The following is a 24,316-nucleotide window of genomic DNA, read 5'->3' on the forward strand; positions in this document are numbered from 1 at the left end:
GGGGTAAGACCCACTCACATATCAAAACACTGTCTTTACCAACATTTCACTGATGTCTGCTTGAAGCCTAGTCATGCCTATGGATGTTTCCTATACGTCATCCCCTTGTTACGCAAACTAAGTAAAATAAGGATAAACATCATGACCTCCGGAGGCATGACTATACAGAAAAGAGGAGAGTTTGTCTAGCAGAGCATGCACACGCACACACACACACACACACACACACACACACACACACACACACACACACACACACACACACACACAGTTATAGAATGTATAGGTCTCAGGGCAGTAGTATTGCGGTCCTAAACACCACAAGAGCAGAGATGGTTTGCAGACATTGACAGACCTGAGGGCCAATTACGGTAAGACACACAAACACACACACACACACACACACTCCTCAGATATAACCCATCCTTGTCCAATCCTGGCGGTATACTCACTGTAACACCTTTACTGTAATACCTTGCATCATCTACATTATCATTTCTTTTGCACTCTGTCACTATTTAGTTAGACACCAAACTACATTTCGTCGTCTCAGTACTTGTACTCTGTGCAATGACAATAAAGTTGAATCTAATCTAATCTACATAAGAAAAAGAGACCGAGACATCTTCATTCTAATTACAACATCTATGGATTTCCCTCAAACTTATTCCTGTGTGCCAGACACAACATCCAAACACTACCGCGTGACATTTAAATGTCTATCTCTCTGCTCCTACGGCTCTGATTGCCTGATGTAAATGGCCGTTGATTTCCCCAGTGGAAAGGTATTTGTGTGCATAGCTTTGGCATTCTCAGCGTTAGTGAGGCTGCACTGACTTGGATGAAAGAAGGCCCCTAGGGCCACAGTCTACAGCAATGCTTCAGCGATGCTCCAGCGCACGCACACCCGTGTGCCCACACACACACACACACACACACACACACACACACACACACACACACACACACACACACACACACAGCAAGAAGGGGGAGTGCGATCCCACATCAATGCCAGCTCCTCCAGAGACAAAAACAATAAGGAAAACCTTGTTAGGGTGGAGAAGGCAAGGCAGAGGGATATAAATAGCTTGTCTGATTTCACAAAAAAAGGTGGGAAAGGGAAATGGGTGGCAAGATAAGGAACGAGCGAAAGGACGAGAGCAAGACAGGGGAGTAGAGTAGAGTAGAGCTCGTGAGCGGACAAGAGTGAGAGAATGTCTGGTCCCCCTGCCTGCTTTCTCCAGAGGAGAGGAGAGAGTGGAGGAGAGTGGAGGAGAGAGTAAAGGAGAGTGGAGGAGAGAGGAGGAGAGAGTAAAGGAGAGTGGAGGAGAGAGGGGAGAGGAGAAGAGTGGAGGAGAGTGGAGGAGAGCCATCACCAACAACTACAGACATCCAATACTTACACATCCACACTACCATCACCAACCCTGTGACTATACCTTCCCCTCCACTGACGATGGAGCACACTGCAACACTACACATGACCGTCTAATCCATGTTCCAGCCCAAGCACACTTGGATCAATGTTGATCCTGACAAAATAGACATGGTTAGACACACAGCAGGTGCACATTGAGGTCTGTCAGCTGCACTAATATTGGGGATGTTTTCCTATTTGAGTAATCGAACAAAGCCAAACGATTCCTTCGATATGTCTGAACAAAGCACAGTCTCCTGGGTGGGTTCAGTCATGGCTTTGGTTTACCTTCATATAGCTTCAGTCCAGTGCCCATCAGAATGCTAAATGTACATTGTGACTTGCATTCCGCGAGTGTCCAGATGACACCATGAAACACACTTAGTCTACAGGAACAGCTGTGGCACGTATGTATGGTGGGTATGAGGAGTGTAGTAGTAGTGTAGCCTGCATTCCTCTGTTCAGAGTACACAATTGGTGTGGGTCGCTTTAAACCCCCCCCCAAAAAAACAATAAAAAAACAAAATCCCCCATTCACAACATTGAGCCGTCACCCTACTCAGCAAACGAGTGAGATGAGTGTTCTGTAGCGGTGTGCAGATTGGCAGGGTATTAATCAGGGGGCTGAGCTCCACTCCTCTAACCTGCTTAGGCCTCCCAGAGCCACACAAAGACTGGCTGCACTCCCCCCATCTGTCTGGCCCTGCTAGCAACACTCTGCTCTGCTCCGCAGCCAGGCAACAACACAAACAACCCTCCCCCTCCTCCTCCTCCTCCTCCTCTTCCCTTGCTCCCCCTCTCCTTCTCTCTCCTCCATCCCTCCATTCGAATCAGTAAAAGAGTCCACAATTAATAATAAAAAAAAAAAGAAATCAGCCCTGGTGTTTCTGTCTGATACTCACATGTCATGTTCACCTCCATGGTTGGCGGCCGCCGCGCGTCTCGCTCCACAACCACGCGAGAAGAGAGGAGGAGAGGAGAGGAGAGGAGAGGAGGAGAGGACGGAGCGGCGAACGGAGCGAAGGGCAGCGACGGAGCGTAACAGGGAGATACGGAGAAGAGGGGTGGCGGGGGGGGGGAGGTGGCGGGGGAGAGTTGGGGGAGAGAGAGGCAGATGGTTTCCCTGGTTCGAGCTGCGCTGAACAGACAAGAGACGGAGGAGCAGGAGCAGGAGCTTTAGCCACGGGCGCCGGGAGCGTCTTGGTCATGAGCGCTCATCCCTCCTGCCTGCCTGATCTCTCTCCTCTACAGAGTATGAGGGGGGGGAACCGCCAGGCTGCTCCGCTTGTGTTGATCTCAGCGTTTAAGCCCTGATTGGGCGCGCGTCACTGTGCCAGTGGCCAATGGCACGGCAGAAAGCGGATCACATGGAAGGGGGGGGTGGGGGGGAGATGTGTGTGTGTGTCTGTGTGTGTAGGGGATTGAGCCTTCCCTCTCTAAAGGGGGAGGGGGAGGGAAAGGAGGAGGGCTGGAGTGAGAGCCGCTACATCAGTACCACTCTGCCTGGGTGCACAGAGCTGGCGTTTCTCTAGTCAGGAGGCGAAGCAGCCTCTCATCAGGAGGCAGTTGGATAAAGAGATGCGGGGCAGTCGTACATGACCGTGCTCAGAAATAAGCGTGCGCACACACCCACCCACCCACTCACACACACACACACACACACATCTTACCAGAGCAAGCCAGTGCAGTGCAGCGGCGGTAATTGGACTGGGGTTGCTATGGAAACAAGGGAAACGGTTGCCCGTCGGTCGAAACTGTGCCCTGGGAGCATCAAACCTGCCTCCATTACCCAAACTCCCTCTCTCTCCCTCTCTGCTGCTCTCTCTCCTCCTCTCTGCTCCTCCCTGTTTCTCTCCCTCCCCCTCTTCCCCCTCTCTCTCTCCTCCCACCTCTCTCTCCTTTCTCCATCCTCCACTCTCTCCCTCTCCCTTTGCTTAGCACAACTTACACCATCTGACATGCGAGGCAGAAAGCACGATGTGTTCCTGTATCTATAATTCACATTTGTGTGTTCAGGTGTGTCAATGATTGTATGCACAAAAGCCTGTGTGTGTGTGTGAGTGTGTGACTGTGAGTATGCATACTGCACGTGCCTGTGTGTGTGTGTGTGTGTGTGTGTGTGTGTGTGTGTGTGCATGCATGGAGGATGGGGGATGCTGCTACGATGCGAACACAAAGCCGTCAGCCACGTTCTCACGACTGGGGGGTGAGTGTGTGTGTGTGTGTATGTGTGTGGGGGGAGGAGGGGGGGGGTTATTGGAGGGACAAGGAATGAAGGTGAAGGTGGGACTAGTGGCCTCATCATAAAAGAGTGGGAAAAGGAGGAGACAAAGACGAGTCAGCTGGACACACTGAACAGAGCTGAGGACGCTGGGAAGAACAGGACCATGGTGCCTTTTTTAAACCAACATTGAGGTTCGGTTTGGTTTAGTAACCTTGATAAATATATTTCCAAAAGCAATATTATGTGTGTATTTTGACATGAGAGAAAACACAACAAAGGATAGCATCATAAACCTGTCTATGCAAGTGGGCGACCCTCATATTCATGCTAGACACAACTAATTAATTACCTACCCACACATCCAGTCGATGACATTTGTGCCTGTGCTGCTACAGCATGTGAACACAGCAGTCACTGGGATTAGCCCGTTAGCGCTGGCTGCTCTCTACACAGCAGGAAATAGCTTGCGACTGGAGGTCTGTCTGTTTATTGAGGAGAATGTCATACAACAGCTTTGAAATTCATTTCTGAGAACAGACGGACATTCTTATGAGACAGCGGATCCATGATATGCGACTGTATGCCCAGAGAGGTATTTTCACGTGACGATAGACTGATGACATCCATACAAATGAATGATTTAAATTGGTAAATCATAATAACAACAAAAGGCAATTAGCAGTCCACATCGTTGCATCACGTTTGTACCATTTTCGGAACATTTCATTCAGATCCAATTGATCCTGCACCATCTTAGATGATGTTCATTCTGAGAAACGGAAAGGCCAGTGTTGGGGAATAGTTCCACGGCATAAAGCTCAAATAGTTTAATTCGATTTTGTGGGAGCTTGGTGGTAGCTAAATTCAAATCTTACTAGTGGTTTCAGTAGTGAACTACTTTTATGCAATATAGCAGGGTAGAGAGGTACATAGAGCAGGGTAGTGAAGTACATAGAGCAGGGTAGAGAGGTACATAGAGCAGGGTAGAGAGGTACATAGAGCAGGGTAGAGAGGTACATACAGCAGGGTAGTGAGGTACATAGAGCAGGGTAGAGAGGTACATAGAGCAGGGTAGAGAGGTACATACAGCAGGGTAGTGAGGTACATAGAGCAGGGTAGAGAGGTACATAGAGCAGGGTAGAGAGGTACATACAGCAGGGTAGTGAGGTACATAGAGCAGGGTAGAGAGGTACATACAGCAGGGTAGTGAGGTACATAGAGCAGGGTAGAGAGGTACATAGAGCAGGGTAGAGAGGTACATAGAGCAGGGTAGAGAGGTACATACAGCAGGGTAGTGAGGTACATAGAGCAGGGTAGAGAGGTACATAGAGCAGGGTAGAGAGGTACATACAGCAGGGTAGTGAGGTACATAGAGCAGGGTAGAGAGGTACATAGAGCAGGGTAGAGAGGTACATAGAGCAGGGTAGAGAGGTACATACAGCAGGGTAGAGAGGTACATAGAGCAGGGTAGAGAGGTACATACAGCAGGGTAGAGAGGTACATACAGCAGGGTAGAGAGGTACATACAGCAGGGTAGAGAGGTACATATAGCAGGGTAGAGAGGTACATATAGCAGGGTAGAGAGGTACATATAGCAGGGTAGTGAGGTACATAGAGCAGGGTAGAGAGGTACATATAGCAGGGTAGAGAGGTACATATAGCAGGGTAGTGAGGTACATATAGCAGGGTAGAGAGGTACATAGAGCAGGGTAGAGAGGTACATACAGCAGGGTAGAGAGGTACATAGAGCAGGGTAGAGAGGTACATAGAGCAGGGTAGAGAGGTACATATAGCAGGGTAGAGAGGTACATATAGCAGGGTAGAGAGGTACATATAGCAGGGTAGAGAGGTACATAGAGCAGGGTAGAGAGGTACATATAGCAGGGTAGAGAGGTACATATAGCAGGGTAGAGAGGTACATATAGCAGGGTAGAGAGGTACATACAGCAGGGTAGAGAGGTACATATAGCAGGGTAGAGAGGTACATATAGCAGGGTAGAGAGGTACATATAGCAGGGTAGAGAGGTACATATAGCAGGGTAGAGAGGTACATAGAGCAGGGTAGAGAGGTACATATAGCAGGGTAGAGAGGTACATACAGCAGGGTAGAGAGGTACATATAGCAGGGTAGAGAGGTACATACAGCAGGGTAGAGAGGTACATACAGCAGGGTAGAGAGGTACATATAGCAGGGTAGAGAGGTACATATAGCAGGGTAGAGAGGTACATAGAGCAGGGTAGAGAGGTACATAGAGCAGGGTAGAGAGGTACATAGAGCAGGGTAGAGAGGTACATAGAGCAGGGTAGAGAGGTACATAGAGCAGGGTAGAGAGGTACATATAGCAGGGTAGAGAGGTACATAGAGCAGGGTAGAGAGGTACATAGAGCAGGGTAGAGAGGTACATAGAGCAGGGTAGAGAGGTACATAGAGCAGGGTAGAGAGGTACATATAGCAGGGTAGAGAGGTACATAGAGCAGGGTAGAGAGGTACATATAGCAGGGTAGAGAGGTACATATAGCAGGGTAGAGAGGTACATACAGCAGGGTAGAGAGGTACATATAGCAGGGTAGAGAGGTACATATAGCAGGGTAGAGAGGTACATAGAGCAGGGTAGAGAGGTACATAGAGCAGGGTAGAGAGGTACATAGAGCAGGGTAGAGAGGTACATATAGCAGGGTAGAGAGGTACATATAGCAGGGTAGAGAGGTACATAGAGCAGGGTAGAGAGGTACATAGAGCAGGGTAGAGAGGTACATAGAGCAGGGTAGAGAGGTACATAGAGCAGGGTAGAGAGGTACATATAGCAGGGTAGAGAGGTACATAGAGCAGGGTAGAGAGGTACATACAGCAGGGTAGTGAGGTACATACAGCAGGGTAGAGAGGTACATATAGCAGGGTAGAGAGGTACATATAGCAGGGTAGAGAGGTACATACAGCAGGGTAGTGAGGTACATACAGCAGGGTAGAGAGGTACATATAGCAGGGTAGAGAGGTACATACAGCAGGGTAGAGAGGTACATATAGCAGGGTAGAGAGGTACATAGAGCAGGGTAGAGAGGTACATAGAGCAGGGTAGAGAGGTACATACAGCAGGGTAGAGAGGTACATACAGCAGGGTAGAGAGGTACATAGAGCAGGGTAGAGAGGTACATAGAGCAGGGTAGAGAGGTACCTTGCTACTCACTTCACCCTGCCTCCCTACCCCCAAACCAAAAAAAGACTAACTATTATTCCAGATTTAACTTCAAATATCCCTTGTATTTGTGACAGGGTCTGGTGAAAAAGTAATCAAGTGGGGCAAGGTCATTTTGCCTGTCAACTGTCGTATGTTGGACGAAGCAGTTTTGATGTAGTGATTTTTGTTTGACAAACTATTCCTCTTAAGGGTACCTTAAGTGTACCATAACCTCTTCCTTGGTAAAGTAAATGGTCATCTAGTCAAATTGATTTTCGGAGTTGCTTCCCAACACTGTGGAAGTATCCTGTGTCAATATTTCAGTCAAATGACACTGGATCATTGGTACTTTATATTTGCTGTACAGTAAAGGATGACTTTGAATTATGGATATTCACATATTCAGTCTGTACTTGCTACACTGAATGAAAGGACAGGTCAAATCTGAAAGGGGTAACACAACACAACACCGTTGATCTGCAGTTGATGTTCTCGGAGATCAGTACCAGTGACAAAAATGCTGAATGATTCGACAATGCCCGAGGGTGAGGGTGCTGCATGTGCATCCAGCAGCCGTGAGAGACATGTGTTCTGCCTGTATGCCTGTATGACTGTATGCCTGACTGTTACACAACGTTGACACATCATGCAGCACCACGGAGACCATGAGAGAGACGTTCTGAGCACCAGGGAGTGACACATGCTGATCTGTTCTATGAGTGACTGTGGGCCCATGTGCCATGATGAAGTCACATGACTGAGCCAGCCTGTCCCTTCAGTAACCAAGCCGGCGCTGGGCTCTAATTGAATCACTGAGCAGTCTTGAGTCTCCGCCCACACAAACAACAGGAGCGCGAAAGGGTGAGGATTTACTAGAGAGACAATGAGCAACGGAATTAGATATTAACATATTAACATCCCTGGCCCAGAGGTGTGTTGTTGTTGTTGTGTGTGTGTGTGTGTGTGTGTGTGTATGTGTGAGTGTGTGTGTGTGTGTGTGAGAGAGAGAGAGAGAGAGTGTGTGTGTGTGTGTCTGATTCAACACCCACAGACGAACCTGATGTTAAACATGGATCTGCTAAGCGTGCTAGAGACGACTAGCCACCAACCTATAAAACATTTACACTGACTGCATCTCTGCTCATCCTCCGTACACTGTAGATAAGACACACTTTTACATTGAGAAAGGCCGTGTTACGGTTATGCTGTTTCTGATTGACTTCTTTGTCCCATGTGGCTGCAAAACGAAACACACACAACAGTTGCTCAATGCTCAGACAAACGATAAGACAAAAAGCCAAAACAAAAATGAAATACACCCCAGCCAGGTCAATACTTCCTAGCAGGAGAAGGCAGACTGTACCTTTCATGCTTCAGATCTTGGATATACAGGTCACCCATTGCCAGGAGGGTAGAGATGCTAGCTAGTTCATATGTGGAGCTGTTCAGGTCACCAGGTCATAGAGCCAGCTTCAGGGGCCAACAGACAGGCGCCTGAGCCTACGGCATGGTGGGGCCCACAACACCAGCACTGGTTTTGAATTAACACTTGTATGGCTTTGTGAAGTTCTATTAGATAATAGATGATTCACACAATATCTGACCTCACCAGTTATATATATATATATATATATATATATATATATATATATATATATATATATATATATATATATATATAAGAACATCTTTTAATTTATTTAAAAAGAGATTTCACACAAGATGGCACAAACATTGCAAACACAGGCCTATTGATTTTATTCCAATCAAAAGCTGAATCCATAGCTAGTCTTTTTTTGTAGACTAGTGCTGAAACAGACTGGTGTCCAGGCTGACAAAACCTCAAAAGAACAATGTTTTCACTGCTACAGCAAGGCAATGCTAAGTAACCACATACACACCATACACTCCACCTTTAAAGCTCCCTAAGAGCAGATGCAACCCCAGCATAAGCATCTCTATGTACACTACCCACATAAATAAAGACATCAAGTACAGTCCTGGCAAAGGTAGCGAGGATGAATGCTGAATTAGCTTTTATTTCCAATTACAATGTCGCCTTCACGCCATAAAGCATATTTCCTAATGAATATATGAGGTATATATTAAGAATATTGCCCCCGCAGAATTGAATACGCAGTGGGTGATGAATTAAGTGTCACCGACTTGAGATGGTAAACTCACTCCTCAAGTTCAAATACCCCCACCCCGTGCTGTGAAACTGCTAGCTTTTCGATAGTGTAGCTGGTTAACATCGGGTATTTGAGGAGACGGTCACGCAAACGATGACACACAAGTTCGAGGCTCGGAGCTACTCTTTGCAACAACTCAACGTCTGTTTCATAGGCCTACAAGGATTTTATGAGATGTTTACTGAAGTTGGCCAATACACTTAAAGGGAAGGGCTGGTTCACACAAATTACTAAATATTCTGGACGCTGCATCTAAAAAAAGGAGCATCTAGAGTACTTGTGAGCTGAGTCTAGTATACTTTGAGTATATGGTACTGCGTGAATACTGCACTGAATACAGGTTTGATTGAAGCCAGCGTATCTGTCTTACTGTATACTGCATGTCCATGGCTACATCAGATAGTCTAGCAACAAAGCACCCAGGCGGTGACTGAATCAAGATCAGCGGGTTGAAAATGTGTTATTATTATCACCCAGCGTGCCGGTCTGCAAATGAAACTGGGTTATAAATAAGCATCCAGACGACGGAGGAGTCTGATGTGTTTTTCATGTCAGACAACAGAGACGGAGAATTAAATTGAAAAGCCTAGGGGTGTGTGCTGGCTCCCCTCCTCCACCCAATCTCTCCTGAAAGAGGCACGCCTCGAGGAAACTCATCTAAGCAGACATTGAGAAATCTATTTCCATGTCCATGCATCTTAATCAAGTCCGTGTGCATGTGGAGACGGTATATAGGCGGTGGCGTCATTATTAACTTTCATCAGGTATGCGGCCCCAGCTTGCGAGGTCATTATCATAATTGTAATTACAGCCATGTTGCTCTGCTGCCCACTTCTCAGAGAACTCATCACCTCCACACACCAGTCACAACAGGAGTCACTTGCTCGCATAAAGAAAAACAGGGAAAAGAGATTTAAAGAATTTGATTGATTTTTGACTTTTGACTTTTATTTTTATTTGTCTAGATCTATTTTCTTTGTATTTGTGTGCTTTTGTTGTTGTTGTTGTTGTTGTTGTTGCAATTGACGAATAAACTAAACTTGTCTTATTCATGATACTACAAACCTAATACAAGAAAGAAAGAAAAGACAGCCCTAACTAACATCAGAAGCCAAGAGGTGCTCTGACCACCAACTCCTTTCCGCACGGTCACACACAGACCTTGTTGAAGTCTTCACTGGTGGCCCTCATCTCCTTCCAGGTCTTGTTGAGCAGCTGGATGCAGGTGCAGAAGAACTCCTCGAAGGAGCGGTCGTGGGTGAAGAACATGGGGTGGAAGTCATGGCAGTTCTCACTGGCTGTGGACAGAGGAGAAGAGGAGGGTGAACCTGGTGTTGGATGGTACACTGGACAGCAAATCAATCAGTTAGGAGACATCCATCAACATGAGAGAAGCTGCACCAGAGAGGTTGTTGAGAGAGAGAGAGGCTGTTGAAACTAATGAGAATGAGAGGGGCTGTTGAAACTAAACTCAAACCTCATAGAGACGCGTGTGAACACAAGCGCACACGCACACTTTTTGGCCATACTTCAATGCCCACATACTGTAGTCTCCGTAGTTGGGGCATGTTAAGGAAAGCATGGAGAGAGAGAGAGAGAGAGAGAGAGAGAGAGAGAGAGAGAGAGAGAGAGAGAGAGAGAGAGTGTGTGTGTGTGTGTGTGTGTGTGTGTGTGTGTGTGACCACTGTGCGTCAGTGCTCATCTCCCTCCTAAACCGGGCACTTCCAAGCCCTGAGGAACTGATCCTCTGTTCACTAGACTCCTACCCACACAGAATGTGTAGATCATGGTTTATACATAGGACTGAGTTAACTCATTTACATTTCACGTTATTCCTCTGATCAGTGTTTATTGCCGAAGGCCGCCTTCCATTCAGAAACAAATGAGCGTGGCTTCCTCTGGGACTGTGGCCTCTGACCTGCCTTCAGACCCCTGACTAACGCCTTATTACAGAAACCAACATCCCACACAACGACTTCAAACAAACACATTGAATGGAAAGTTCTCAACGAGCAAAAACTTCAGCACACACTACGGGGTTGTAAGCGGTTTCTCATGCACTTATCATCGAGTTCCTCCTTCTACAGAATGAGACAGGGTGAAGCCCTGAATACTCCATGAGCCTGATTAAAAAACTCCCTCATTCTCCGTGAAGTACTTTTTCAATGGTGTGGCCAAAGAACTAATCTAGGTCTTTTCTGAGAGGCCATGACGATTAGACATTATTACAGAAGTGGCAGGAAATAAGTGTTCATTGGGTTATAGGATTCATCATAACCTCCCTACTGAGAACGAAATCTAGTCTGATTGCATCCACATGTCTCCTGTGATATTGCAATATAAAACCATTAGTAACAAGAACCCAAAAAAACCTAGCCAAACTCCCTTTAAGCTATTCCATTACCCTCTGATGCTGTATCATTTGATTCAGCAAGGATGTTTTCACTGTCTGAAGCTAGCGGTAGCGGTGTACCTCTTTGTTAGCTCTTTGCAGCTAATGAAGCTTCAGAATCACCCTTCAGGCAAAGCGTCTTGAAAGGTTCCTCCTGTAACAAACACCCCAGAGAGGGATGATAACACCTCTCTGCGTTCATTTGAACTACAGACTCTTCCCTCCTGTCTTTGAGAGCCACTTGGAGCCTCCCTCCCAGTTGAACGTCTCTAAGCAGAGTGCCCCTTTTACAGTCTCCAGGCATCGCGGCAGGGGTGCCCACGCTCCTCCACTGGGGCCACGCAATTGCATCAGCTCAGAGGCAGAAAATGGAAACTTCACCGCATAATGAATGATGCCTGCAGGGGCGCCGGGGCCAGGGCCTTGATTTGAAGCGATGTGGATGTGGTCGCCCCCCGGGGGACGGAAGATTGAGCGCTGCCGGTGCCGTCAGTCAGTCAGTCGGTCCGTCCGTCCGTCCGTCAGAGAGCTAACAGGGGAGGCAGAACATGCACCGTCTGTCTGCTTACTGGACAGGTCCACCGCCCTGAGGGACAGAGCCTGGGAAGGAGGGAGGGAAGAAATCCGACTCAATCTGGCTTTTTTCCCCTCATTTGGCAGAGTGGGCGGAGGGTTAAGGATGATTGTGGTTCTCTGGGGGTGTTTATTGATGGCGGTGGGCTGGGCCAGATGTATCCAGGTTGAAGGGGAATTAAACGTCAGCCTGGCTTTGGCGGTTTCACTTTCAGACAGGGACAGGTTTTGCTGGGCGGCAGCAGATTCTCAAGTCTTGGAGCTGGACAGTCTGATTCATCCTTGGCATTAAAACCCTCCATTCAGGTCTGACAGCTGTGGGCATTCTGAGCTAACGTTCTCTAACATAATGTCGGAACGCCATAACCTGACCTTTCTTTTTGCACTGTATAATTCATACTCCTGAAGACTACACTGTGTAGGGTAACTTTTCAAACTCGTACAAATTGAAAACTCTGAATATTTAATCAGACAAACACAATTCTCCCACAACAAACAAATAATTGAAGAGGCTGAAATCTGGGCCATGCTTGACTAGCAGAGACAAAGCAATGTCCAAATTCGGAGATATTGAATGTCTGGCTATACTGCTGAAGTGACAACTGATAATGGCCATGAGATTGTTAAGTGTTTATGAGTTCTGATGCCACATTGTGAATGTACCCTGACACTACCTGTCTTTCTACCAGATAAACAGATATAGACACGCCCCTCTTTCACTGGCCCAAAGTCAATAGGGCTGAACATGACCTTAATCTGGTAAAGCCACAGCCTCATCTGACCCCTCCTGACCCTGTGTGTGTGTGTGTGTGTGTGTGTGTGAGTGTGTGTGTGTGTGTGTGTGTGTGTGCACGTGTGTGTGTGTGTGTGTGCGTGCGTGTGTGTGAGTGTGTGTGTGTGTGTGTGTGTGTGTGTGTGTGTGAGTGCACGTGTGTGTGTGTGTGTGTGTGCGTGTGCGTGTGTGTGTGTGTGTGTGTGTGTGTGTGTGTGTGTGCGTGCGTGTGTGCGTGTAAAACTATAATTCCCTCAGGGAGGTTTGAGTCATATAGCAATGTGAGACTATACGAAGGCTCTTTAAAATTGAAACTACCATAAATCTCATAATGCTCTTTGAAACCGGTCAGTCACACTGTGACCGTGTGTGTGTGTGTGTGTGTGTGTGTGTGTGTGTGGTTTCTTCCAATCCTGCACTAACACAACACATACTGTACACACACACATGCACAAATGCAACTCCTCCATATCATACTAATTTGATCCCTCAAACCCTTCCATGATCTTGGGGCGAGCCATTGCATCATAGAGTGGTTATATATATCACAGCATGACATCACTGGTCAGTGAGTGGACGGTAGTACACAACAACTCCCAGAGGAGTTCCAGGCAGTCTGAGTGAGTCATGGGAGTATGTGTGTGTGTGTGTGTGTGTGTGTGGGGGGCATAGACCATCTGGCCCCCACGCTCCTTCAAGCCATCTGAGGCCAGCCTCTCTCTCTAGACTAGTCTCACATTGTCAGATATATAAAAACACAAATATCGTGGGAGTATAGTGGGAGTGGAGAGGGAGGCTCTCATGGAAGTGTGCACAACCATTGTCGATCATAAAAATAAAAATAAAAATAAAAAGACCTCCAATGTTGCTCTGCTTGTTAGGAGCCTTTGAAATGACATACAACAGTCACGCTAAACAGATCTCCAACCCAATCCCTCTCTCTGAAACTGTGATTTGACTAAACAATATCAATATATACAGGTGCAACTCAAAAAATTTGAATATTGTGCAAAAGTTTATTTCAGTAATTCAACTTAAAGGGTTAAACTTAGATATTATATAGACTCATTACATGCAAAGCGAGATATTTAAAGCCTTTATTTGTTATACATTTGATGATTATGGCTTACAGCTTATGAAAACCCCAAATTCAATATCTCAGAAAATTAGAATATTACATGAAATCAATAAGAAAAGGATTTTAAATACAGAAATGTCAGCCCTCTGAAAAGTATAATCATGCATATGTACTCAGTACTTGGTTTGGGCCCCTTTTGCATGAATTACTGCCTCAATGCGGCGTGGCATGGATGCTATCAGCCTGTGGCACTGCTGAGGTGTTATGGAAGACTAGGATGCTTCAATAGCGGCCTTCAGCTCTTCTGCATTGTTCGGCCTCATGTCTCTCATCTTTCTCTTGGCAATGCCCCAAAGGTTCTCTATGGGGTTCAGGTCAGGCGAGTTTGCTGGCCAATCAAGCACAGGAATCCCATCGTCATTTAACCAGGTTTTGGTACTTTTGGCAGTGTGGGCAGGTGCCAAGTCCTGCTGGAAAATGAAGTCAGCATCTCCATTAGGCTTGTCTGCTGAAGGAAGCATGAAGTGCTCTAAAATCAGGGGAGGCTGGTTCATTAGGGGCAATTGTGCAATGCCCCACCAAAGGGAGAAGAGAGAGATTTTTTTTCTATGACTTCTAGACAGTGTTGCTTCTGAATATCATAGTCCAATCAGCTAGTGTTCTGTGGCGTATATCATAGTCCAATCAGCTAGTGTTCTGTGGAGTATGTTCCAATCAGCTTCAAGTCCCGCCCCTTTCGGGGCAACTTTCACACTACGCGAAATTGCACTAGGCTGTTCTCGTAGACTTGCATGTAAAATCTATTTTGGTAACTTCAGGCCATTCGGTCATTTGTCTATGGGGTTTTGGGACATGCACCGAAAGGGGCGGGACTTGAAGCTGATTGGAACATACTCCACAGAACACTAGCTGATTGGACTATGATATACGCCACAGAACACTAGCTGATTGGACTATGATATTCAGAAGCAACACTGTCTAGAAGTCATAGAAAAAAAATCTCTCTCTTCTCCCTTTGGTGGGGCATTGTGCAATTGCCCCTAATGAACCAGCCTCCCCTGCTTGAGGATATTACAACTGGACCTATTACCGAAGTCAAACTTCGTTTGTGGTCGCAATCTCCGCGGCTGTTAGGCTGCTACTGTTGGTGTTTTGCGAAGCCAGAATACACAAACTCGACCTGAAGGTAAGAGAGTCAGCTAAGATAAAAGCTACTTCAAACATTTAGTAATATCGTCAGCATGGTACGTTTTCTATTGTCGTCTTTTAGCTTGTTTGTTTATGTATTCAGCACACGCACACACACACGCACACACGCACACACGCACACACACACACACACACACACACACACACACACACACACACACACTCACTAGAGGGGATGAAGAGGTCTGTACAGGGGGGTAGGGGGGATGAAGAGGTCTGTACAGGGGGGTAGAGGGGATGAAGAGGTCTGTACAGGGGGGTAGAGGGGATGAAGAGGTCTGTACAGGGGGGTAGAGGGGATGGAGAGGTCTGTACAGGGGGGGTAGAGGGGATGGAGAGGTCTGTACAGGGGGGTAGGGGGGATGAGGAGGTATGTAGAGGTGGGTAGGGGGGATGAAGAGGTCTGTAGAGGTGGGTAGGGGGGATGAAGAGGTCTGTAGAGGTGGGTAGGGGGGATGAAGAGGTCTGTACAGGGGGGTAGAGGGGATGAAGAGGTCTGTACAGGGGGGTAGAGGGGATGAAGAGGTCTGTACAGGGGGGTAGAGGGGATGGAGAGGTCTGTACAGGGGGGTAGGGGGGATGAGGAGGTATGTACAGGGGGGTAGAGGGGATGAAGAGGTCTGTACAGGGGGGTAGGGGGGATGAGGAGGTATGTACAGGGGGGTAGAGGGGATGAAGAGGTCTGTAGAGGACGGTAGAGGGGATGGAGAGGTCTGTACAGGGGGTAGAGGGGATGGAGAGGTCTGTAGAGGTGGGTAGAGGAGATGTAGAGGTGGGTAGAGGTGATGAAGAGGTCTGTAGAGGTGGGTAGAGGGGATGAAGAGGTCTGTACAGGGGGGTAGAGGGGATGAAGAGGTCTGTAGAGGTGGGTAGAGGGGATGAAGAGGTCTGTACAGGGGGGTAGAGGGGATGGCGAGGTCTGTACAGGGGGGTAGAGCTATTCTCATGCTAAAATCGACTGTAAATCCAGATTTTAAAGTTGATATTCTTCCCCGTGGAGCATGCCCCCATAACCTGTGCCCCACCCAAAATGTTTAGCACCAGCCGCCACTGTCTAAAATGTCCTGGTAGACGGCTGTGTTGACTGTTGACTGTGGTCCACTGTGTAAAGCACAGTGGACCAACACCAGCAGATGACATGGCTCCCCAAATCAACACAGACTGTGGAAACATCACACTGGACTTCAAGTGTCTTGGGTTGTGTGCCTCTCCATTCTTCCTCCAGACTCTGGGACCTTGGTTTCCAAATGAGAGGCAAAATGTGCTCTCATCAGAGAAGAGAACTTTGGACCACTGAGCAACAGACCAGTTCTTTTTTTCTTTAGCCCAGGTCAGACGCTTCTGACGTTGTTTGTTGTTCAGGAGCGGTTTACAAGAGGAATGCTACATTTGTAGCCCATGTCCAGGATCCGTCTGTGTGTGGTGGCTCTTGATGCACTAACTCCAGCCTTAGTCCACTCCTTGTGAAGCTCCCCCACACATTTGAATGGCCTTTTCCTGACAATCCTCTCCAGGCTGCGGTCATCCCTGTTGTTTGTACACCTTTTTCTTCCACACTTTTTCCTTCCACTTAACTTTCTATTAATGTGCTTTGATACAGCACTTTGTGAACATCCAACTTCTTTCGCAATTACCTTTTGAGGCTTTCCCTCCTTGTGGAGGGTGTCGATGATGGTTTTCTGCACAACTGTCAGGTCAGCAGCCTTCCCCATGATTGTGAATTCTACTGAACCAGACTGAGAGACCATTTAAAGGCTCAGGAACCCTTTGCAGGTACTTTGGATTAATTGGCTGATTAGAGTGTAACACTTGAGCCTACAATATTGAACCTTTTCACAATATTCTAATTTTCTGAGATATTGAATTTGGGGTTTTCATAAGCTGTAAGCCATAATCATCAAATGTATAACAAATAAAGGCTTTGAATATCTCGCTTTGCATGTAATGAGTCTATATAATATCTAAGTTTAACCCTTTAAGTTGAATTACTGAAATAAATGAACTTTTGCACGATATTCTAATGTTTTGAGTTGCACCTGTATAGTACTGAGATACTGTAGATTCTGACAAATGCTGTAGATTCTCTTGATTAAAAAAACATTAGGGACGAAATACATGAATCAAATGCTCCAACAAGTCGTAAAGGGAATCAATGGACAATTCTGGAACTCATGTTGAGTTCCATCATCACAATGATGTGAGTGGGTGGGCTGTGCCTGAGGGGGGGGGGTCAAAGTTCCCTGTCCGCTGTCTCTGGGAACTCAATGAGTGACAGGCTGATGAACCACCGATCACTGTCCGCCAGATTCAACCCAATGTGAAGGCTTGGAACAGTGACGTCTGGCCGCTGCTAATTAAAGCTAAAAACTGCCTGCTACACAGATGCGTCCTGGGAAGGGAGAGGTGACTAAGCGTATGTGTGAGTATGTGTGTGTGTGTGTGTGTGACCTGCAGGCAGAGAGCCTTCCTGACATCTGTCATGGCCCAGCGAGATGAATGGGTGTGGAGGGAGGGAGACGGAAGGACAAATAAGCAAAACAAGAGGGAGAGTCACCTTGGAGGCCTGGAGCATGACAAACACACACTGAAAGGTGTCATCCTCACTCCAATTACCGTGCCAGCATGCCTGGACTTCCACCTGTGACAAGGGGAAAGCTAGGTGTGTGTGTGTGTGTGTGACAGAACACAGTGTCAGCAACACCTTTCAGTAGTAGTCATTGTCCACCGCTCAACAGGATGCTATGGCAGCATGCATGGTCAGAGACCCAAGCCACGGTTCAACAACTTTAACGTAATGCTAATGCGTCAACGGTGTGCCGCCCAGATCTCCTCGTTGAACAGAGATTTAACATGAACGTCCCAGTCAGTGCAGAGGCGCCTGCAACAACAGCCAAGGTGGGTCAAAAGGAGAGAGGGGCAGCTGTGGCTCAGGAGGTAGAGCCGCTGTCCAATGATCGCAAGGTCGGCGGTTCAATCCCCGGCTGACCACGTGTCGAGGTGTCCTTGGGCAAGACACTGAACCCCAAATTGCTCCCAATGAGCGGGCTGGCATGATAGCTGGCCGCCATTGGTGTGCGAATGTATGTGTGAGTGAGAAGCCATTGTAAAGCGCTTTGGAGCAAGGCACTTTATAAGTAGAGTCCATTTACCATCACAGTCGGCAGGTAGAACAAATAAGGTAAGACAAACAAAAAGCAAAAACAACAAACTGGACCACACCTGAGGGCTCAGACATCTACTCACACAATATCTATTCTAACTATATAAGACAGTTGTCCCATCTACTCACACAATATCTATTCTAGATTTGTTAGACAGTTGTCCCATCTACTCACACAATATCTATTCTAGCTATCTTGGACAGCTGCCTTATCTAATTCACATCCATCCCAACATCAGACGGCCTGGCTACAGCCGAAAACCGAAATAGAATCTTTCAGGGGAAAACATTTGGCAGTTCTGATCAAAAAGAAACCACTCAGAACTTCAGTCGTTATGCAAACAACACACTTCAATTGCCACCAGACAGCTTCCCCTGATACAAAAAAACTTAGAAGACACCCACCCACTCTTCTTATGCAAAAACACACATCTCTTTTCCTCGCCCGACAGTTATCTCCAAAACTGATACCGCGCGGACGCACAATTCAAATCATACCCAGATGGAAATCACACATCGATCGTCCTGATAGAGCCTCTCGCCAACACAACAAACAAACCGCGATCCTTCTGTCTCATAAGCAAACCAAACCGTGATCCTTCTGTCTCATAAACAAACTACTCATCTACTCTCCCTCCAAAGTCTTTGCAATCCCCTCATTAGAACACATTAGAACACATGTCAGTGTGCTTTGTTAAGCGTGTGGAGTGAGCAACAAGCAGAATGAGATGTTGGCGCTACGCTTGCACGCTTGCACTCAAACTTTCATTTGATTTTACTGCATTAGCCGCATTGGGAAACCACCCATGCATTTGTGCATGTGCTTGCTGTCGACTGAGATGAATGGATGTCTTGAGCACATGGCCATAATAGTGTGAGGCGGCATGCTCTTTGTTCTTTCCTCTGTGACCACCTGGGCTTGGACCGACTGGTGTTAGACTGTGTTAGCCTAGAGCTAAAGCCTAGACGTTAGCACAGGGAGCCAACTCAAGTCTTCGGGGGTTTTGTGCGAGTTTCTCATCAAACGAATGTTGTTAACCAAATCAACTCAGTGACGGTTCCCATCATCACCATTCATTGAGTAGGTGACTGGACACGATGGGCTTACTGCAGTTTTCACCTGTCAAACCGCTGATGAAGGAACAAAGACAAGGAAAGGAAAGGAAACCTCTGGAGTATCGAACATCCAACACTCCGAGCAGCCATTTCTACCACGATTCCAAAAGGAAGAGCGATTACTGGCCAAAACTAGTCTCTTCAGATATGACCTTTTTTTTCTTTTTTCTTCTTTTTTCAGAAAAGGAAATAACAGTGTACAATACATTCCCCGTAGTTCTAAACAGAAGAGGTGGGAATTTAATTCTCCTAAGGCCTAAATCTCCATCGAGAACCATGTCTCTCCTCATCCGACAGCGTAATTGCTTCTCTGTGTGAGTGAACCTACTAGGGCAAAAAAAAAAGGAGAGGAATTGTAGCAACCCTTGTCAATACTCGATTCGTATGCTTTCACCCACACGCCTAAGAGATACAGTGGTTGTACACAATCTAATCATTTCTTAATGTTTTCCAAATCCAACTCAAACCCTCTCAGAAATCTAAAATCCTTGGTCTCTGATGCGTCATTGAACAACCAGGCTGAGCTGGTGAATCAGACATTTGGGTAAAGTAGATCAAGCTTCTAAAAGCAACAAGCTGTGTCTATCAACCCCGTCTCAACTTGTAGGTGTATGTCTGTGTGAGCTCTCTGTCACACAGAATCCCTACAGAGATAGCTGCTGCATCCCTATGGCACTTCTCTGACCAGTCCAAACACATCACAGAATACCCATCTCACAGCATGGCATCTCTCACAAGTGTGTGTGTGTGTGTGTGTGTGTGTGTTTATGTGTTCGCCTACGCCTGTGTCTGTGTGAGCATGAATGTGATTGTGTGTGTGTGTGTGTGTGTGTGTGTGTGTGTGTGTGTGTGTGTGTGTGTGTGTGTGGGCACAGCGGGCTCCTCACGAATGTCATCACAGAGGGTCTCGTTCCTGTAAATGAGTTTGGATGGCTCTCAGTCCCCTGCTGAGTTCAGATAAACACAACCAGAAGACAGGAGGCTCAGGGAGGAGTACAACAGTGACTAGACCACCACAACAAACAACAACAACAACAACAATAACAACAACAACAACACAGCGAACAGTGTATGACATCACTCAGCTCACTTCCAAACACTCAGACATACAGTGACATTCAGGATAAAAGCAACACAGTGGTATAAGAATGTATTTGTTAGAACATGTTCAGAGCTATCCCTCTGTACCACGGCTCGACCACGACCAGAACAAGACCTGGTCATCACTGGTGTCCCAGAGGACTAATTATGCTAACATTACAGTTTCCTAAAAGGGCAGAGAGATCTTATTTCTCTTATCTGGATGTTTCCTAGTGACCCTTTGACCTAGTGTTGATACTGAGGCATGAATAAGGCCATCATAAGACTGATCTGGAGCCTGCCCTGTCCTGCCTCTGAACAAGTATTCCTCTCAGTATTTGATGGCGCCTGTGTGTGTGTGTGTGTGTGTGTGTGTGTGTGTGTGTGTGTGTGTGTGTATGTGTGTGTGTGTGTGTGTGTGTGTGTGTGTGTGTGCATGTGTGCGTGTGTGCGTGTGTGTCCAGTCCAGTCATCTCAGCTACCGTTCCATCTACTCTCTATCTGAAGGTGACCTACACCTGTGTGTGTGTGTGTGTGTGTTTGTGTGTGTGAACGGGAGTGTGTGTGTGTGTGTGTGTGTGTGTGTGTGTGTGTGTGTGAATGGGAGTGTGTGTGTGTGTGTGTGAGTGTGTGAGAGAGAGAGAGAGAGAGAGAGAGAGAGAGAGACAGAGTCCTGCCCTCCATCCATTCTCCAACTGAAAGTGATGAGACACCATAAATAACTAAGAGGGACATATTTCTCACCACACTCTGGACGTTCGAAACAAAACACAACTAAATCAAATACGCATCACGTGTGCCTGTTTTAATGGAGGAGCCCCAAGAGTCCATGGCACGGCGCCTGACAGACTGAGATTTCATTAGGCCAGTTCTGGGGACACATGCAGGGGGAAGATAAATCCGTTAGGATTGACCGTGCTCTGGGGAGGAGGGGACACGAGGACACCTGGACGGGGATATGAATAATGTAGCAGAAGAATGCTGTGACAGCCAGCTTCGCCCCCAAACAAGCCCTCCCACTCCGCAATCTGCATAGAAATATAGAAAAAGCAGGGGAAAATGTCAAAACAATATCTATTTGCGGCGGCGGAGGGGGTAATTGAACCTCGGTGTTGAGCAGAAAAGTTCAAGCGGAATGCAGAGTGGCCGCCGCGCTGCACCCAGCCGCCCACGTTCCCTGGGGAAAAGGGTGGGGGAGGGTTTTCCGAGCTGATCTGTTGACCCGAGCGTGTATGAAAATACCCACTGTCCTTCAGTCGGCTGCCCTGAGTGAGAAATCGTTGTTGTTGCTGTTGTCGTTTGAGTGTGAGAGGAGTGTGTCAGTGCCCTCTTTTAAAGGGTAGTACAATTATCTCAGGTTTAAAGAAGGAAGAGAGAGAGGGAGAAAGAGAGAGAGAGAGTAAGAGAAAAAGAGATTGGGGACAGAGGGGAGGGTATAGGGGAGAGAGAATTTAAGAGTTAAAATGGCCCCCGGCTATCACCAGAATCCTGTAGTATCAGCATGGGAAGGAAGAGTTGCCAACTCCCACCAGTTTTATTCAAATTCTATAGAGGCAAAGGCAAAGGAAATGGACGCGTGAAAAACGACAAGAGCTGTTCTGAACATAACATTCCCTTCCACACCAGGCGGCTTCGCTAGGCACAGGCCTTTTTAAAAGGAGGCCATTACTTTTTAATGAGGAATTATGCTGCTCACTTAATGAAGTTTTGATGTCTGAGTGGGAGGGTTGTGGCGTGGTTTCTCTGCCCTCGCACTGTAAATCATTTAGAGGCTGCAGGCAGCCTGCTGGATGGCTTTATCTACCTCTGCTGTAGTATTTTGGAGACGGGAGACATTTTGGAGTCAATTGGCATGTGGGCGGATACAACGTTCGCGCTGTTCGATCGTCTATTGCAAACAGTGATCAACGCCTCTCTCTTGCAAGTGTCTGTCACGCAGGGGTAAGCAAATCATTATCAATCACATCATTAAGATTATCTTTCATGTGACCTATTGTGTAGAGTCCGCTTTATCAACATCCGTGGATGTAAAAGACAGTGTGGCCAGCGTCACTGTCCCCTGTCACCCCCTATCCCCCCCTCCCTGTGTCTGGGTCTGGGGCTGTATAGGGAGACAGTGTGCTCCAGTCCTAGACAGCAGACACAGGGGGATCCACTAATTGCCTACTGTTATTCATTTCAACACCTGGGACACCTACCTGTCCCACATACCATCCATCCTCTTAACACCCCCATTACACACACACGCACACGCACACGCACACGCACACGCACACCAGCCTGTGAAATATACAGTACTCTCACACCCATGGGAATGACATGTACAATATGGACATGGTGTGTGTGTGTGTGTGTAAACATTTACCAAAATGGAATAAAACCATAATGATCTGGGGATACAATTATACCAGAGTCAAAACCAAGGCTTCAATGTATCAGACAGGCCTGTAGCTACAGACCACTGGTGCATCTCTTATCCCATCCACCCCAAATACCCTCAGTGTTTGGACACACACAGATGCACTTGCGCACACACACACGCACACGCACGCATGCACACAGCCCTTCCTTGGTTATTAATAAGTGGGACTACTGTCCAGAAATAACTATGGATTTTGAAGCTGGAGAGCACACAGCTATCAACGTCTAGAGAGACCCAGGCTTGACAGTAAGATCAAAGCTGCCATGTAACTTTCAGGCCAGCAGAGAATATTTTGGGGATGGCAGAGAGATGGCAATGCAAGCTTTGGGTCAGACTGCTCCAGAGCTACAGAGACATGATCATAGTTCTTCACCATGCCTAACGCAGAGGTGTCTTTGCCTTAATGCAATATATGCCATGCCTAACCTCCTGTTATTTGTTGTGGAGGTGTGTCATTCGTCTTTTTCTTAAAAAGGAAAACTAACCATATATTTTGCAAGGGGCATTTGGCCAGATGGGCAGCTGCAGTATACAAAATGTATTCCACATGGTAATTATATTAATATATAATAATTATATTATGAGACAAACTCATAATAGAGTTCTATTATGAGACAAACGCATCTGGTACATGCACAAGAACACACGCGCACGCGCACGCGCACGCGCACACGCACACGCACACGCACACGCACACGCACACGCACACGCACACGCACACGCACACGCACACGCACACGCACACGCACACACATACACACACACACACACACATACACACACACACACACACACACACACACACACACACACACACACACACACACACACACACACGCCTGAGCCAATATATCACCTCAGCTTCCCAGCTTCCCAGACCAGGACCCAGGACAAAGACCATTTCAAGGACATTCTGTCTCTCAGCTCTACCCCACCTTTCAGCTGATATAACACAGCTGAAAGCCTGCATGAGCTCCAGGGGACACAAGGTCCTCTAGAAGCTCAACTAAAAAATAAAACTCCTCTTCCCTTCCCTTCTTTCCCAGCCTACCCCTCCCCTCCCTTCCCAGTCTCTCTCTCTCCCTCCCTTCCTGGTCTCTCTCTCCCTCCCCCCCCCCCTCTCTCCCCCTCTCTCTCTCTCTAATCGTAGAAGAACACAACATACTGTCTGGTAGGTGATGATGAGGAGGAGGGCTTCCAGTGTGCCCTTAGTCTCCCTCTAATTGGCCGTCTGGGAGTCTGACTGCAGAGGCAAGTGGTGGGCTGGGTTCCATGCCAGAATAGTTGCTACCTTCCCTCTGCCCTTGTCCTTTGCGGATTGTATTAGATTGGATAGGTGACAGCCTTATGGTGACAACCTCCCCTCCCCCAGCCCACTGGAGCTCAGCAGCATTGAGGAGAATGTGTTGAGTGGGAGTGACGACATGTGTTCAGATGCCAACGACAGTGAGCCTTTACTAAAAAGGTCGTGAAAGTGATGAGTAGTGAAACTTACGTAGTTC

General features: G+C 47.2%; 1 protein-coding gene across 2 annotated transcripts in view; it reads right to left on the bottom strand.

Moving 5' to 3' along the window:
* elmo1 (engulfment and cell motility 1 (ced-12 homolog, C. elegans)) overlaps positions 1-24,316 on the bottom strand; it is a gene marked incomplete at its 5' end in the record, with an annotated part of 58,718 nt that overhangs the window by 18,137 nt on the left and 16,265 nt on the right. For both annotated transcript variants that reach the window (XM_080531187.1, XM_080531186.1), the window contains 2 exons: positions 10,174-10,310; positions 24,310-24,316. The exon at positions 24,310-24,316 is cut by the window's right edge and continues 102 nt beyond it. In XM_080531187.1, the coding sequence (XP_080387313.1) occupies positions 10,174-10,310; positions 24,310-24,316 (144 nt within the window). The remainder of the gene's footprint in view (positions 1-10,173; positions 10,311-24,309) is intronic.

This window comes from Nansenia antarctica (assembly GCF_963989245.1).
Source record: "Nansenia antarctica genome assembly, chromosome: 5".
Taxonomy (NCBI): domain Eukaryota; kingdom Metazoa; phylum Chordata; class Actinopteri; order Argentiniformes; family Microstomatidae; genus Nansenia; species Nansenia antarctica.